General features: G+C 38.7%; 1 protein-coding gene across 1 annotated transcript; it reads right to left on the bottom strand.

Annotated features, from left to right (window-relative positions):
• Positions 1-424: 424 nt before the first annotated feature.
• Positions 425-13,910, bottom strand: synpo2la (synaptopodin 2-like a). The gene is made up of 4 exons (XM_065296885.2): positions 13,499-13,910; positions 10,778-10,929; positions 9,984-10,684; positions 425-7,446 (listed from the first exon to the last, which is right to left on the bottom strand). The coding sequence occupies exons 1-4, from the start codon at positions 13,598-13,600 to the stop codon at positions 4,904-4,906; spliced, it is 3,498 nt and encodes a 1,165-aa protein (XP_065152957.1). The 5' UTR covers positions 13,601-13,910; the 3' UTR covers positions 425-4,903.
• Positions 13,911-15,705: the final 1,795 nt, after the last annotated feature.

Here is a 15,705-nt window from a genome sequence, read left to right on the forward strand (position 1 = left end):
ACATTTGCATACAGAATATATAAACATTTAAAGCAAACAGTTTAGCACGTGTGCTTAAAAAGTCTAGAATTATTATGATATTATCCTACACAGGAAATAATAAGGATTATATCCAGAAAAGTTCTTGCATAAAATAGATTCAAGCACTTTCAATGACCTGTATCTATGTATGTATATTTTCAAAAACTTCCCAGGGCCTTGAATTATTTCTCCCAGATTCACAAACTTTCAAGGACCCGTGGGAACCCTGAGTGTATGTTGAAACCTAACATAATCTCATTAGTTTGGATTATAAACAAGTCACAATTGGATTATAAACATCACAGCAGAAACTGCCTTATTGAGAAGGCAACATTATGGATGAAAGCATATATGCGAGATGTTTAGCTCGTATCTTGTTGCTGAAAGATATGAGACGGAAACCTTTTGTGAAATAACAGGGACACTTTATTCAAACTTGCCAATTCAGTATTAGATTTACATCCTAAGGGTTAACTACTTACATTACAAGTATTGCACAGAACAAAATCATCATTTACAGACATTTTAAAGCAAGACGGACAATTTGATCTAATGATTTTTACAACAGCTAAAAATAGGAGCACTGAACAATGTAAAGCTTTAAATAAAACCTACAGAAAAGAAAAACAAAACTATGGCTCACGATTTGAAAATCATATCTACTCTGCTTATGATAACTTCTTATTCAACTATTAAACTAAAATCTAAAGTTTTTTTTCACCTGCCAATACTACAGCCATCATTTGTCTCTGTATATCAAATATACAGTTTTTCTTAAACTCCCCATCCATTGTTCCCAATCCCATCCATTACAAAGTCCCAGAATTATTTGGTTAAGACTTCCCATATATTTCCGAGGGCTTTGGGAACACATTCACGAACAATAATCCATCCCAGAAATCATCTGTCTCACTGCCTTCATATAAAGAAGTGGCAGAAAGCATCCTCACCAATTCCATTTGGTTAATTAACCTTCTGATAACCCTGGACAGTGCAAGCTCTGTACTTTAACATCTGTTGTCATGTGACAGATCTGTTTCAGCACTCAGGTATCCTGCATGTCTGTCTTCAGGACTCTCTCAATCATCATTCCTTACATAGCACTTGCTGATTTGACCACTCTGTAAGTCTTTAAAAACTAAGTTAAACATATTTTATATTATCTGTTTAATATATGGCTAGTGGGATATAAACACCACATACCCAGTCAGAGCACATTTCAATAATCCAGTCTTCAATAATCCTTGTTTACTTTGCTCCCACAAATAGGTCCTGACACTCATGCACCTGTTCACTTCAGGCGCTGCCAGGAGAGATATCATTTCTGATGTGCCTGAGTGAGGCGACCCATAAGAAACAAAGATCACTTATTAGATCTTAATATCTCGGATGGTAAACAGCAATGAGTTTGTATAGAAAACAAACAGATCCTTAAATGAAAAATGCTTAGGTCTCTTGATAAACAGACCAAAATGTATTTTTCCATTAAAGTTTCAGAAAAGATCGCAACATTGTCTTAAACCATCTCACATTTGGCAAGTCCGTAATCAAACATCTGAGATCACAATTTCTCATTATATTATTTGATCTATGCTTTTCACCTTCATTCCAGCACTATATTCTTACTCTCAACCATTGTTAACAATTTGTCTCATTATCTCATTTGTAGTTGTTTTTCAAACAGAATTTAAAGAGAAACATCTGAGACAACATTGATCATCATAAAGCCTTAGCTTTTAGCTTAATTCCATTCTTAAATGTGCCAAGCAGATCAAGAGTTAGACTCAAGATCAGTCAGAATGACACTTCACCAAGTTTCCAAGTCAAAATCTGAAAATGTTTGAAGAGATTTGCCCTAAGGAAAATATCTTAAAGAAATAATTTACCCTAAAATGAAAAACCCATCACTTTAGCTCAGAAGACATTTAAAACTGTATGGATTAGTTTTTGATGTATGAGCTTTTTGGAGCTTTAAAAATGGGGCACTATCCAATGCCATTATAAAACTAAAAGGTGTTGGGTCAAAAAGGGACGAAGCCAACCAACTAAGTTGTAGTTTAATCTATGCTGGAGTTTTTTAACCCATAGTTTGGAAGAAAATAAACTTTTTCTTTGTTGGTTAATTTAAAGGTACACTGTGTAGATCAGGGCTATTCAAATCTTAGCCTGGAGGGCAGAGCACTGCACAGTTTAGCTCCAACTAAACACACCTGAGCAATCTAATCAAGGTCTTCATGATCACTAGACAACCACAGGTGTGTATGTTTGAATAGGGTTCGTGCTAAGGCCTAGTCCACACAGACGAGTATTTTTTTTATAACCAGAGTTTTTCCTTATAAAAAAGTCCCGTCCACACATGCTCGGTTTAAAAAAATCTTAGTCCTCATGAAAAAACAAAAACACGCTATCAAGCACAGTAAAGAGCATGCCACACCAGCTGGCGGCGATATAACCCAAATCCCGTAAAGTCATCTTGGCCAATCAGAAGCCTAAAAAAAGTGACCTCATAAGGCAAAAACCCCGGTTTTACGGTCTACACGAGAACAATGCAACCGCCGTTTCTTAAAATCCTCACCCTGGCAGGGGTTTTCAAAAATGTTCGGTTTCAGTGTCCTGATACTGTGTTTTTGTGTGGACGAATGGCCTAACAGTGTAAAAAAGTCACGATTTTAAAAATACCCGTGTCCGTGTGGACTATGCCTAAACTATGCAGTGCTCGGCCCTCAAGGGTAAGATTTGAATAGCCCTGGTGTAGATTTTAGCGGCATCTTGTGGTAAGATTGTGAACTGTTCCCTTTAGAGAAGCTACAATAGTTGCCATATCACAAACATATAATCATCTGAGACAATGTAGTGACAAAAACGCTCTATAGAACAGTTTGTCTGTTTGGGGTTACTGTAGAAACATGGTGGCACAAATAGGTGACTTTCATGTAATGGGACCCCAGGTGTATGTAGATAAAAGCGGCCCTTTCTAATGTAATAAAAACAATACAGTTCATTATGTACGGTCTTTATACACCACTGGTAATATAGTTATGTATATTATATTGCATTTCTGTCAAGAGATTCTTCTTAAAGTCCCACATTACACCTTTAACTCAGGGGCTGTGTTTTCCCTTTTTGACCGAATGCTGGTTTGAAGTAACCATGACAGAAGTAAATGATGACAGAGTTTTCAATTTTGGGTGAACTATCCCTTTAAAATGTTCAACTTGTCAGTCCAGTCATAGGTCTCTGTCATTCCAAACCAGTGCCACACAATGTTGTGCAATGGCTTTTAGAATGTCAGAATGTTGTTTTCTACATGTGACCTCATCCTTTTCAAAAGGAAACATTAGTTGTTCATCAGCCAGTGACAAAATAAACTATAGCATGATCTCTTTATCCATTGACTGCCAACAGTTTTATACACAATATTACCCTATTGTTCTTTTCAACCTAGTGTTGGGTCAGAATAGGACGAGCCTAGTCGTTGGATCAAATTAACCCAGAAAATGGACTGAAACAATCCAGTATATGTTTAATTACAACCCAATGGGCTGGGCTTCTCCCTTTGTGACCCAACGCTGAGTTGAAAATAACCCAGCATTTTTAGAGTGTAGGTTACATGTTGTATTTAACCCAGACGGAAGTTAAAATTTCCTGAATAAATGTCACTCAAACACTTTCAAAACAAAACAAAACAATCTAAACCAGTGCTTTAACAATTCAACTAGTAGGTTACTGCTCTGATAGGGTCATGGTAACAAAATTTTTAATGTGAATAATAAACTGAAATAAAATGCAAAACCAGCTGTTCTAAACTGATCTAAACCAACAAGCAAAAAAAATCAATATGCTTATGTTACAATTATATATTTTTTTATATCACCAAAAAAAAGAAAGCTTTTTTATCACTACGGGACCAACAATTTTATACTAGACTGCTTTTCCAAGTGAAATAAAAATATATTGCCCATGTATCTTTAAAGGATAACTCGAAATATACAAATTATTTACTCACTTCCATGTCATCGAAGATGTTTATGTCTTTCTTTAATTCAGCTGAACACAATCAAAATTATATTAAATAATATTGTGGCTCTTCCTTGCTACAAATACTCTAGATTTAAATAGGTTAGCAAGTGAAATCACATTGGTTCTCGCCTGTCTCATAACTATGTTTTGTCATGACTAGTTCTGAGACACGCAAGAACCAATGCAATTTCACATGCTGCCATTTTTTAATTTTGAGTTGTTAATGTCTGTTGACATGACATATGTGTTGTAAGGGTACATTCACACAGGACAGAAGCATTAACGCTTGATGGAAGGCTTGTCTGAAGCGTGGGCCAACAGCCAATCAAAGTGCACATGCTCCGGTCTTTCATAAACGTAATTGGTGAGCTCAGCCCCACGGTTATTTGCATAAGGTGATCTGATTGGCTGACGCATGCGTTGCTGCTTGAAAAGTTGAAAAATGTTCAACTTCTGCCATGAGCAACGGCAGTAACGCAGTGCTGACGGATCCACAATTCAGTTCGGCAACGCATGACGTTGCCCATTAAAAGTGAACGGGAAGCGTCAATGCTTACACCCCGTGTGAATATACCCTTATTAAAAGCTCAGAATATTTTTTTCCTCACAGACCTATTATTTCACTTTATTACATTACATTAACGATGAATTGATGCACTTTTGGAACTTCAAAACATTGATACCCATCAATGCCAATACAAAGCAAGGAAGATCCAGGAGAGACAAAAACAAGGGGAGTAAATAATAAGTACATTTTCATTTTGGGGGTAGAGTAATCCTTTAAGTGAAATTAAAAAGATATTGACATCTTGATCAAATTTGAAATAGTATGAATTTTGGGGATAAAATAATCTTAATCTTGTCAGTGAGGTAGGGTGCCAGGCCTCCAGATGTGAGGCTGAATACCCGCTCGTGCTGCAATAAATCGAGGTTTAGGAGCTTGGACTGGAGACTTTAAGGGGTTTGCCCGCAGGAAACTTAATTCAGGAGCGCTCTTAAACTGCTTGGCAGCTTGGAGCCCGGGATAGTTCAGGCTTGACATACTTGACACGGGAGCTGTGGGTAAGTATGGTACAGGGTGAGAGACTGGTGCAGCTGAAAATTTCGGAAGTTCTGGAAGGCCAGTGGCGCGTGAAGGTGCTGAAGTAGGTTCAGGTAAAAAGAGTGGGGGTGGGGATGACATGTCAGAATGAGACAGACGTTCACCAAGTGTGGTTTGTGAGCGTGGTACAATCACTGTGGGGCAAAGAGTTGGTGCTGACATTGGGGTGGGAGTTGAAAAGCGTTTGATTTCGTACACACGTGTCGTCTTCACCGGGATTTGCCTGGGTTGTGTCAGAGTATGTCCTTCTCTCTGTTGCTTCTGGGTTGAAGATTGTGCGGTGATTCCTGTCCCAGAACTAAACATTGCTGAGTTAAGTTGGTAGGGCTGCCTTCTCATGAAGTCTATAGCCTGGATACCCTCTTTCCGGGTCCCATATTTAACCTTACTTACTTTGGAGCTTTCCCCAGACACCTTGGTCCCTCCACGCTGAACCCCAACGGGACATGAGGGAGAGAGCAGGGGATTGTAACCAATGGGTGGAGGAGCTCGAATGTTGGGGGAATACTTCCATTGGGATGAGGCTGAAGAAGGATCGTGTGGTTGGATCAGATTTGTGACCGAATTAAACTGTTGATGCTGTAGAGGTTGTTGTAGAGGTTGCTGTAGAGGTGGAGTGTCTACAACAAACAAATCCTTGTGAATCTGTCTACGAGCAAAGAGTTCTGCACCTTTTCCTTCAGCCTGGGGAATCTGTGACATATCTGGGATGATCCGTGGCTTGGGGGCCACAGGCGGTGGAACCCTTGTCCTGTTCTCATCTATGTTTTGGGGAACATTTTCAGGTTCATAATACCCATGTCTAGGTCCTTCATCTAGGTTCTGCACCAGAGACAACAACTCTGGATTTGGCCCTTTCTCCTTGTTTTCAGGCATCTTAAACATGGGCTTGTTTGAGCTACGACGTCGGGCTTCTATGAGAATACCAGTACGGGGACCAGTGCCTAATGTTTTGTCACGGTAACCAACAGGTGACAGTGGTTTTACAGCATTGGAAGGAGTCACATGATCTGAATGAATTACAGTAGACGAGGTCTGGGATGGTATGACTCTGGCCTGAGAGTTGACAGGAGCCACAGTGGCTTCCTCGTGACCAGATGAAACTGTTTGTGTGTCTACAGAATATGTGGGTTCAGTGGGAACTTTTGGAGGTGGCACTGATGCAACCTGGATGTTTTCCACTGAGGAGAAGTGTGGCGGAGGTTGGGAATATGACTCCACATATAGAGTTGGAGGGGGTATAGGCTTGTCAGGTACAAAGGGCTGTGTGGGTATTTCAAGAGGTACATTGGGACTCCTTTGACTCACTGTGAGGTGGGTAGCAGCAGAGGTGACACCCATGGTCGACTCCTCTGATGTTGTTGAGAATGGAGATGCCACCACAGCCACTGAAACAGGTCTCGGTGTCTTCTTACTGACTGTAGGGCGGAAAACAACAGGAGCAGTAGCTGCCCGATGGGTAATGCAGCCTGGGGCAAAAGGTCTGGCAGTTCTGTTTAAAACGGAACTGGCAGGAAGTTCTGGTAGAGGAGCAGGAGGTGGAGGCATCACTGCTTCTGGAGAAGTTACTGAGAAATTAGTAACATGCAACACAGAAGGAGCTGGCGTTATAGTTTGTGAAGTATTATCATTAATATTAGCAAAGACATTGGTGGTGGCTTGATGTGTCTCTTGGTTTATTGCAGTTTCTGCTGGTGAAAACTCGGGATGTAGTGTTTTTGAATGTCTGGCAGGTTTTAGAGGAACTGGTGGTGGCTGAAGACTTGGCTTTGTGACGGGGTCTGGATGGGGTTGGATTGGGGTTGTCTTTACTTCAGGAAGTGCTTGCATTTGGCTTTGTAGGTGTTCCTGGACAGCTTCCATTTTCTTTGCATGTTCCACTGCCCGTCTTCTTTGCTGCTCAAACAGCTGTGCTCCTTTACCCGAGGTATCACTCAGACCTGGACTGAGAGCACCCCCACTTTCTCCTTCCATACCTCGGGATGCCGATCTTTTTTCCAACATCTCCAGGTAGTCACTGTCCCATGTGGGATCAGGCGCAGCAGAAAAGCCTTCCTCGTCAAATTCTGATTCACTACCAGGAAACATGCCATCCTCTTCTTGAGAGTCCTGCTGAATGTTCTCTTCAACACTTCCAAAGCTGGTCAGTGTGTATTTCTTAGAGCGCTGGCGACGCTTTTTGAACATCAAGACACCCTTTGAATGAGGATTCGGTGCATCTGTCAGTAGCGAGGCAATGGTGCGGCATTTGGACCGAGCCTCTTTCACCTGCTTATCCATTAATGTGTCTCCACGGTTCAATTCTGAATAACATAAAACAAAAACAGTTAAAATCAAGTTTGAATTTAATTAGGTTTTGAATGAGAATTGTGTATTGCAATTTATGACTTTAAATCATACACCTTACAGTAGGCTTTTAGTCTTCGTTATTATGATTGTTATATTAAAGTTATTTTTTTTTATAATTACGGACAGTAGTAACCCTTTGCCTTATTAGACCTGTAACTAATGATTAGATAAAGCTTTTGCATAGTGAGATCTTAAAATATTAATACATATCTTACACACATTGTATGTCTCACACAGTTATCCTAGCATAATGTCTTTAAAAAATGTAGCTTTTTTCAAAGGTTTTCATAGCAGGGTCCATATTTAATATTAATCTGAATTAATTAGACAAAAAACTAATTATTACCACGTTAAATACAAGTTGATATGTGTACTATGGGGACATGTTTAAATTACTGATGCATAACTGTGACCCATAAGAAGATCTTGAGAATGTTTAGAAAGTAGGTTAGAGTTGTTTTTAGATTGATGGCTGTTTATTCTGGTGCTTGAAATGACACTAATATAAATGGGGGCTGTGGCACCCAGCTTCAGGCCTTGTAGTATGTTAAAGTGACAAGAAATTGATGACACATGGCTTTACTTTTAAATGTAATACTAGTAGAAGTTAATTGCTTCAGTTCATGTTTATTGCCTGAGGTGTTTGACTTGATTTAATAATTTATTAAGTCATTTTAACATTGTGTTAGCAAACTGTTTACATACCCTGCTGAAAGAAACTGCTAAAACCAGCCGGTTCAGGGAGGGGAGGTTTTGGCTACTTTTTAGCTGGTCAAACTGGTCTTAGCTAGTCAGGCAGAAACACCAGCCAGAAACACCACACTGGAAGACCAGCTTTACCAGGATGGTGGACCAACTTAAACCAGCTATACTCTTATTTTTAACCCATTATTGGGTCAAAAAGTGAAACCCGTTGGGTTAAATTAACCAAAAAATGTTTTATTATTTGACCCAGCAATGGGTTAAAACAACCCAGCATAGGTTAAATTACAATCCAGGGGGTTGGGTTTGACAGTTTTTGACCCAACACTGGTTGAGAATAACTCAGCATTTTTTTAGACTGTACTTAACCAGCTAAGACCAGCCAAACACACTGCAAAAAATGACTTTCTTACTTAGTTTTTTTTCGTCTAGTTTACAGTACAAATATAAAATAATTTTTAAATTAAGATGCATTTTCTTGGTAAGCAAAATGACCTAAGAAAATAAGTTTAGCTTTTAGCAAAAAAAAGTTTAAGTGAATATGTGCTTAAAACAAGCAAATAATAATAATAATAATAATAATAATAATAATCTGCCAATGGGGTAAGACATTTTTTCTTAAACAATTAACTCAAGAAAAAAATCTAGAAAAATTTTCTTACCCCATTGGCAGATTTTTTGGCTTGTTTTAAGCACAAATTTACCTAAATTGAATATTGATTGTCAAAAAGCTTTCGAAGTTTGACTTTTTTTTTAGGTAATTTTAGGTAATTAATTTAATAATTTTTAGATACTGAAAATAAGACAAAAATACTACGTAAGAAAGTCATTTTTTTGCAGTGCAGCTAAGACAAACTGGTCAAGTTGGCAAAAACCAGCATACTACACCCACAAAAACCAAGCTGGGAGACCTAAAACCAGCCAATCAGCTTAGGCTGGTTTTTAGCAATTTCTTCAGGAAATGAGGAAGCATGAGGTACAGTAAATACAATAACCGTTGAATCTAATGTTTTCATTAGATTAACACAAGCATTTTTCCTACAGTCATTTAATATTAGTTTATTTAAAATTAGTATATACAATAACTAAACCCACAATAAACACAGATGTCAATGAGGTGTTTACCACCTGACGTCCGCAATCACACATTCCTAGCAGCCATCTTGGATCAATGTCATAACACTGAGTGCCTGTTATGTTTTATTACAGATTGATTGGCATGAACGTTATTCTATTAGAAATGTAAAACATCTTGTCTGGAATGCTTTTTAGATTTATGAAGACTAACAAGTACTGTAATATGTGCTTTGTCTTGATGGCTTTTAAGTGATGCTAAATTCCAACCAGATGCTTCTGCTGATGTGTGAAGCAATATTTAAATACTCTGCATTTTCACAATACAGAACAGCTGAGTGTATGGTGGAGGTAGAGAGGTGAAGAGCGGGCCTGTGAGGAACACTGTCACCTGATATGAGCCAGCAGCTGGGGATGCTTATGCCAGCTCATGTAAAGCAGTACTCAGTTTATCAACCTTATGAGCCTCAGGACAAATTTAGACCATGGTGCAGGCTAAAAGATTCAACCGTCCTCTCTTCAAGAGGTTACATGCAGGCAGTCGTACTGTCATTTAACTTTTATTCTATCTATGTTACCTGGGACTATATTAAGATGTGACTTTCAAAATAAAGAGTGGTCTTCATGACTTTGAAGCTGTAAGCCATGTACTGCATTTATATGGCAGTTTTATGAGAAATTAGAAGATTACTTAGACTGAAAAATGTTTACTCACTGGCTTGTTTAGCTTTATCCATGTATGTTAAGGTGAGTTCTTCATCCACTGGATTGTCAACTGGCCCAACCATGGGCACAAACTGAGCACAAGAGCTCAGCATCCGGGCTTCTTTGGCTCTCTCTGGAGACACGAGTGGAACATTTGTGATCTCTTGAAACCCACTGTCCTCCTCCATTAGACCTTCTTGAGGGTTCTGGTCATCCGCACTCATTGATGAGGTCTCAGTGGAGGTCTGTGTGGACCAGACTCCGGTGAAAGCAGGCTGGTAGATCACCTCTTTTCGGGCTACGCCGGGCAATGGGTCTCCCTTCTCATTTGGCCCTGAAGGATGGTACACTTGGGCATCCGAAGCACTGTCATACCCGCTCATCTCAGAAGTCTCCGCTCCTTCAGGCGAGGATCGACCAGCCTTGCCGGGCAAATTGCTGGGACTGCGTCGTTTTGGCTTGCGTTGTCTCTCGTTGGCAGCCACATCTGCATCGCTGTCTGTTTCACCGTAGTAGGCTTCGCTTCCTGGGGGAGAGGTCAATCCGCTGCGTCCACCCGGGGACGTCAGAGACGTGTGGTGGATTTGTCGTACGCTGGTCTGGTGAGGTTTGGATGGGGACAAGGCCCTAAGGGCAGCACGGTACTCTTTATCAATGCGGGGAGAGGGAGCTCGAGCAACCAGAACCACTGACTGAAAGCCATCCGGTGCCCTGATAGACATATGAGGAGGTATGGATGTTTTATTATGAGGAATAGTGTTTTAAACACACCACTTTGGATTACGAAAGTAAAGGATGGTTTACCTTTTAACCCGGATGTGTAGTGTTCCTGGCATGCTGTCGATTAGGTTCATGGCCTGGGCATGCGACAAACTCCCACAGGAATTCTCATTGATGGAGACCAGTTCATCTCCCTCACGCAATCCAGCTCTACATGCTTTACTTCGCTTACGTACCTAGGGCATAAATGTACTTAATGATACTGAATAAACAGATTGGGAAGCCATCGTAACACTTGTTTTCCAAAAAAAAGTAGGCTACACAGATTATAATGGGCAAACACTGATTACAGTATGTGAAGTTGTGCAGGTCAACAAATAAATTGCTTTGCTTTTATTTCAGATAATTTTATCTTTATATTTGTAATGACAAGAACATAAACCAATCAGAGCATATCAGGAGGAGCCTGGCATGGATAGAGAACAGATGGTGCCCACGTGCCATTGTTTTGTTTCTAGCACTTGGATATCATTACAACCTTGCTTGTGTGTGCCTCTTGCCCAGCACACTTAGAGGAGAAAGATAAGCTCTGATTTCAGTTGTTTTGTTCATACTAAGCTCATTCTGAATGCAAGTTTAACTGAAGCTGAATTTCAAGATTCCCTGCTTTAATTTTGTTAAAATTTATTACATTAGTGGTGTACTTTTCAAATTAGTATGTGTTGTACAGTATATTTTTTAGGCCATGGTTTTCAAACTTTTCAGTGTACACCCCCCTTTGTGCCCCCAAAGAAATTTTATTAATGCGTCTTTTAAAAATGTCATACAACTGGGGCCCCCTGGCACCATCTCACGCCCCCCAATGGGGGCCAGCTCCGCAGTTTGAGAACCACTGCTTTAGGCAATGACAATTTATGATCCACTTGATGTTTTCACATTAAATTAATATGTATAAAATATAATAGCTTTTATCTTACTTTAACAAGCAACCATTAGTATAATGGTAACACTTTACAATAAGGTTCATTAAATAACATTAGTCAATGAATTAACTAACATGAACAAACCATGAGCAATACATGATTGATAAATGCTGAATAAGTGCAGTTCATTATTAGTTTGTGTTAACTAATGTTAACAAAAGAACCTTAATGTAAAGTGTAACCAGTATAATATGTATGTTGTTATTTGCAGCAATTGGCATATAACAAACCTTGAAATGTCACAATTGACCAATCAAAATCAAGTTTTCCACAAAGCCATGTAATAACTTTTTCCCATGCAGTTACAATGATTTGGGCCTTTAAAAATAAAAAATGACACAAATACACTCAAATACAAATAAAGCAAAGTTTAAATCGCAATGGTAATAACAATTTGATTATTATGGCCTTTTCCCCTCAATGTTAAAGGGACACTCTACTTTTTTTTGAAAATGTGCTCATTTTCCAGCTCCCTACAGTTAAATATTTGAATTTTACTGTTTTGGAATCCATTCAGCCGATCTCTGGGTCTGGTGCTCCCACTTTTAGCATAGCTTAGCATAATCCATTGAATCTGATTAGACCATTAGCATCGCGCTAAAAATAACCAAAGAGTTTCAATATTTTTCTTATTTAAAACTTGACTCTTCTGTGATAACATCGTGTACTAAGACAGACGTAAAATTTAAAGTTGTGATTTTCTAGGCCAATATGACTGGGAACTATACTCTCATTGTGGCGTAATAATCAAGGACTTTGCTGCTGTACCATGGCTGCAGGAGGCGCATTGATATAACAAAGTGCTCGGAAATAGTCCCCTGCTATTGAAAGTCACCAAGTTACCAAAATCCTTGAATATTACACCGGAATGAGAGTATAGTTCCTAGTCATATCGGCCTAGACAATCGCAAAAATGTTACTTTTCTGTCGGTCTTAGTACACGATGTAACTACAGAAGTGTCAAATTTTAAATAGGAAAAATATTGAAACTCTTGTTTATTTTTTTAGTGCGATGCTAATGGTCTAATCAGATTCAATGGATTACACCAAGCTATGATAAAAGTGGTATCGCCAGACCCTGAGATCAGCTAAATGGATTCCAAAAAGATAAAAATCAATGTTTAACTCTAGGAGAGCTGGAAAATGATAATATTTTCAAAAAGGTGGAGTGTCCCTTTAACTGTTGCAACTAGATCATTGAGCAATCATTGAGAGTCTTGCGCAAATTTGAAAAACAGATCAGTTTGAATCATAAACAAATCATTTAAACCGGTTTTATGAATTTGTTCAACTGATTCATTAAAATGATCTGACACAGTGATTCATAAATTAAATTGTGCACTAAATTACATTAAAGGTTTATTTGTTATTGCGAAGCACATTTATTTTTAAGAGTGCAAGTATAATAACTTTTTAATAATTCTGTTTCTCTTTATTATTTATTCCTACAGAACAGCTAAAATAACCGGTTATTCATTGTATAAGCTTGGTTTGTTGACCCGTTATGCTATTGTAGTATAGTATGTTGTCAATTACATACTTCAGTTTAATACAGAGTTATGACTCAAAATGTTAACGCTCAGACGGTGTGATTTAAGGATAAGCTATCAGGTGGTACCTAAAAGTTCAAAGCTCTATCAGTCATTTTTCTTTTTTTGGTACTGGATCAATTCCACACCACACACTGCGCAGGGGCCTGTGCTGGTGTCCATTACAGCTTAAGTCTTGGTTTAGACACAAGAAATCTACATTTAATGCATTTAAACAAATCATAGCACATTTTACAACAGATTCTGCTCTTCTGTGTTCCCTGCATCCATACCTTGGCAACCTGCAGTGGCTTGTGGTGTTCGAATCCTCCCTGTAGTCTGAAGCCCCACGGTGCTCCTCCGGAGAGGGTGATGATAACCTCCTCGGCCACCATGCTGGGATCTGTGCTTCGGTCTTGGGTTAATTTGTTGGCCTGGGGGGGCCCTCAGTACAAACGTTTCATATTTTAAAAGGGCCCCCTCAGAAAAAAGAAATAATACTGCAGCTATATTGTAAGATACTTCACGTTGCCCACCTGAGTTGAGCTTCTCCCCGAATACATGCAGATCCCCTCCCACACCCTGAACTGGATGCTGACGATGGGGGTGCAGCAGTAAAGGAAGTTAAAATAGAGGGGAAAGAGCTTCGCTGTGAAGAGGAATTCTGTGTTGGATGAAGGCAGGTCCACACAGTTGTGCTGTCACTCACAGTGCTGGCTAAAGGAAGGGGACGTGCACTGCTTTTATAAAAATAGACCTCTGCCTCTCTTCATAAGGATGGTGGGGGCTGAGCAAAGTTTTGAAAGCACAACTTTAGAGACAACTTTTAATATGTGTATAAATATAAGGAAAGCATTTTCTATGTAGTGGAAAGAAATTATGTGATGAATATATCATGACAAAATGTGTTTTAGATAAGTTGCAATTAACTTAGTTGTTTAAAATCAATAAATGGTCACAAAATAACAGTCCTCATATTTGACAATATTTAATAAGATATCTTAATATTGTAACATGCATGTATGGGTTTTAACCATAACCTAAACTGTATTAAAGGAAAACACCACAGTATTTCAATATTTTACTATGTTCTTACCTCGACTTATCGAATTAATTCATACCTATCTTTTTTCAATGCATGCACTTTTAATCTTTGTACAGTGCTTCTTGAAAGTGTTAGCATTTAGCCTAGCCCCATTCATTCCTATGGCTCCAAACTAAAGTTTTATTTTGTGCCACCATACTTACTCGTGTAACTACTCATCTAACAGTCTTTAAATAGGGAAAACATGGAAGTGTTTGATGGCTTCTAAATTCATCCCTGGTTGGAACCATAGAAATGAATGGGGCTAGGCTAAATGCTAACACATTCACGAGGCGCTGTACAAAGATTAAGTGCACGCATTGAAAAAAGATAGGTATGTATTTATTTGTCTAAGTTAAGGTAAGAACATAGTAAAATATTGAAAAATGGTGGTGTTTTCCTTTAAAGCTGCAGTCCGGCATTTTTTCTCTTTGTCACCATCTCTCCTCGAAATCTGCAATTGCAGCTATTCGTGGAATTATCAACTTTACGTGGGTTGTACATCAGCATGAAACAGTGCGAATGAACACAATGTATTGAAAATAATCTGTCAATCACAATGTCGCTGTGGATTCTGTCATCCTGGCTAACTTTATTATCGGATTTTTTTTATACGATTTAAAGACTAAATACTGCGTATTGGGATAAAAAACGTATATACACACGTGAGTAAGATCTTCAGTTATGTCTGGACAATGAGGAAAAGTAAAGAAGCATTCATCTTAGTTAGATACTTTATTTATCCCAGTGGGAAACTTTACAGATCAATGGAAGATCAACTGGAGAAAGATAATATTCCTGAAGTAAGTCATTTATTTTCATTTATATTTGCTGTCATCCAATATTCCTATTACACGTCACGCGGGTAAGTTACACGCGTCCGTGTATGAATTGTTTACAAACGATGACGCGTAACTCGCATGCCGTGTATATGCTGTAATATGATTCCATACATTGCGCTGTTGTTTGCACGTGACCCAATGTTTATACACGTTTACAGAAACACACGCATTAAAACATTACTAAAAACAGAAGCTAACCAATCAGTCGATGGGCATCTGAAAACAGCTTTTTATATAACTATGCACTGCAGATGTTCACAAAGTGCTGTGAGAAAGGCTATAAATATCCACCTCCATCATCCTCACACCCCACATAACCTACTAGCCGGGTCTCCTTCTTTATGTGTGCAGAAGTGACGTAATGACGCAACAAATTTCCCGTGAAAATCCACCAATCCACCAGTTACACTGGAATTAAAATGATTATTACAAGCTTACCGTTTTGAATCGAGCTAAGGCAAGCAGATAGTTTTGAACACTGTCTGGTTATGTATTTTTTTTTTTTTGCATTTTTAAACACAAATAAGTGCCGGACTGCAGCTTTAAGATCATTTTAAACTATATACAGGTTAAT

The sequence above is a fragment of the Paramisgurnus dabryanus genome, chromosome 20, assembly GCF_030506205.2.
Source record: "Paramisgurnus dabryanus chromosome 20, PD_genome_1.1, whole genome shotgun sequence".
Taxonomy (NCBI): domain Eukaryota; kingdom Metazoa; phylum Chordata; class Actinopteri; order Cypriniformes; family Cobitidae; genus Paramisgurnus; species Paramisgurnus dabryanus.

Bases quoted from the DNA above. Each gene is read 5' to 3' on its own strand.
- synpo2la (XM_065296885.2), bottom strand. From the start codon at position 13,600: ATGGTGGCCGAGGAGGTTATCATCACCCTCTCCGGAGGAGCACCGTGG. The intron at 10,685-10,777 runs GTAAACCATCCT...TATGTCTATCAG, and splicing joins CTACACATCCGGGTTAAAAG to GGCACCGGATGGCTTTCAGT. The intron at 7,447-9,983 runs GTGAGTAAACAT...TATGTTATTCAG, and splicing joins GGATAAAGCTAAACAAGCCA to AATTGAACCGTGGAGACACA.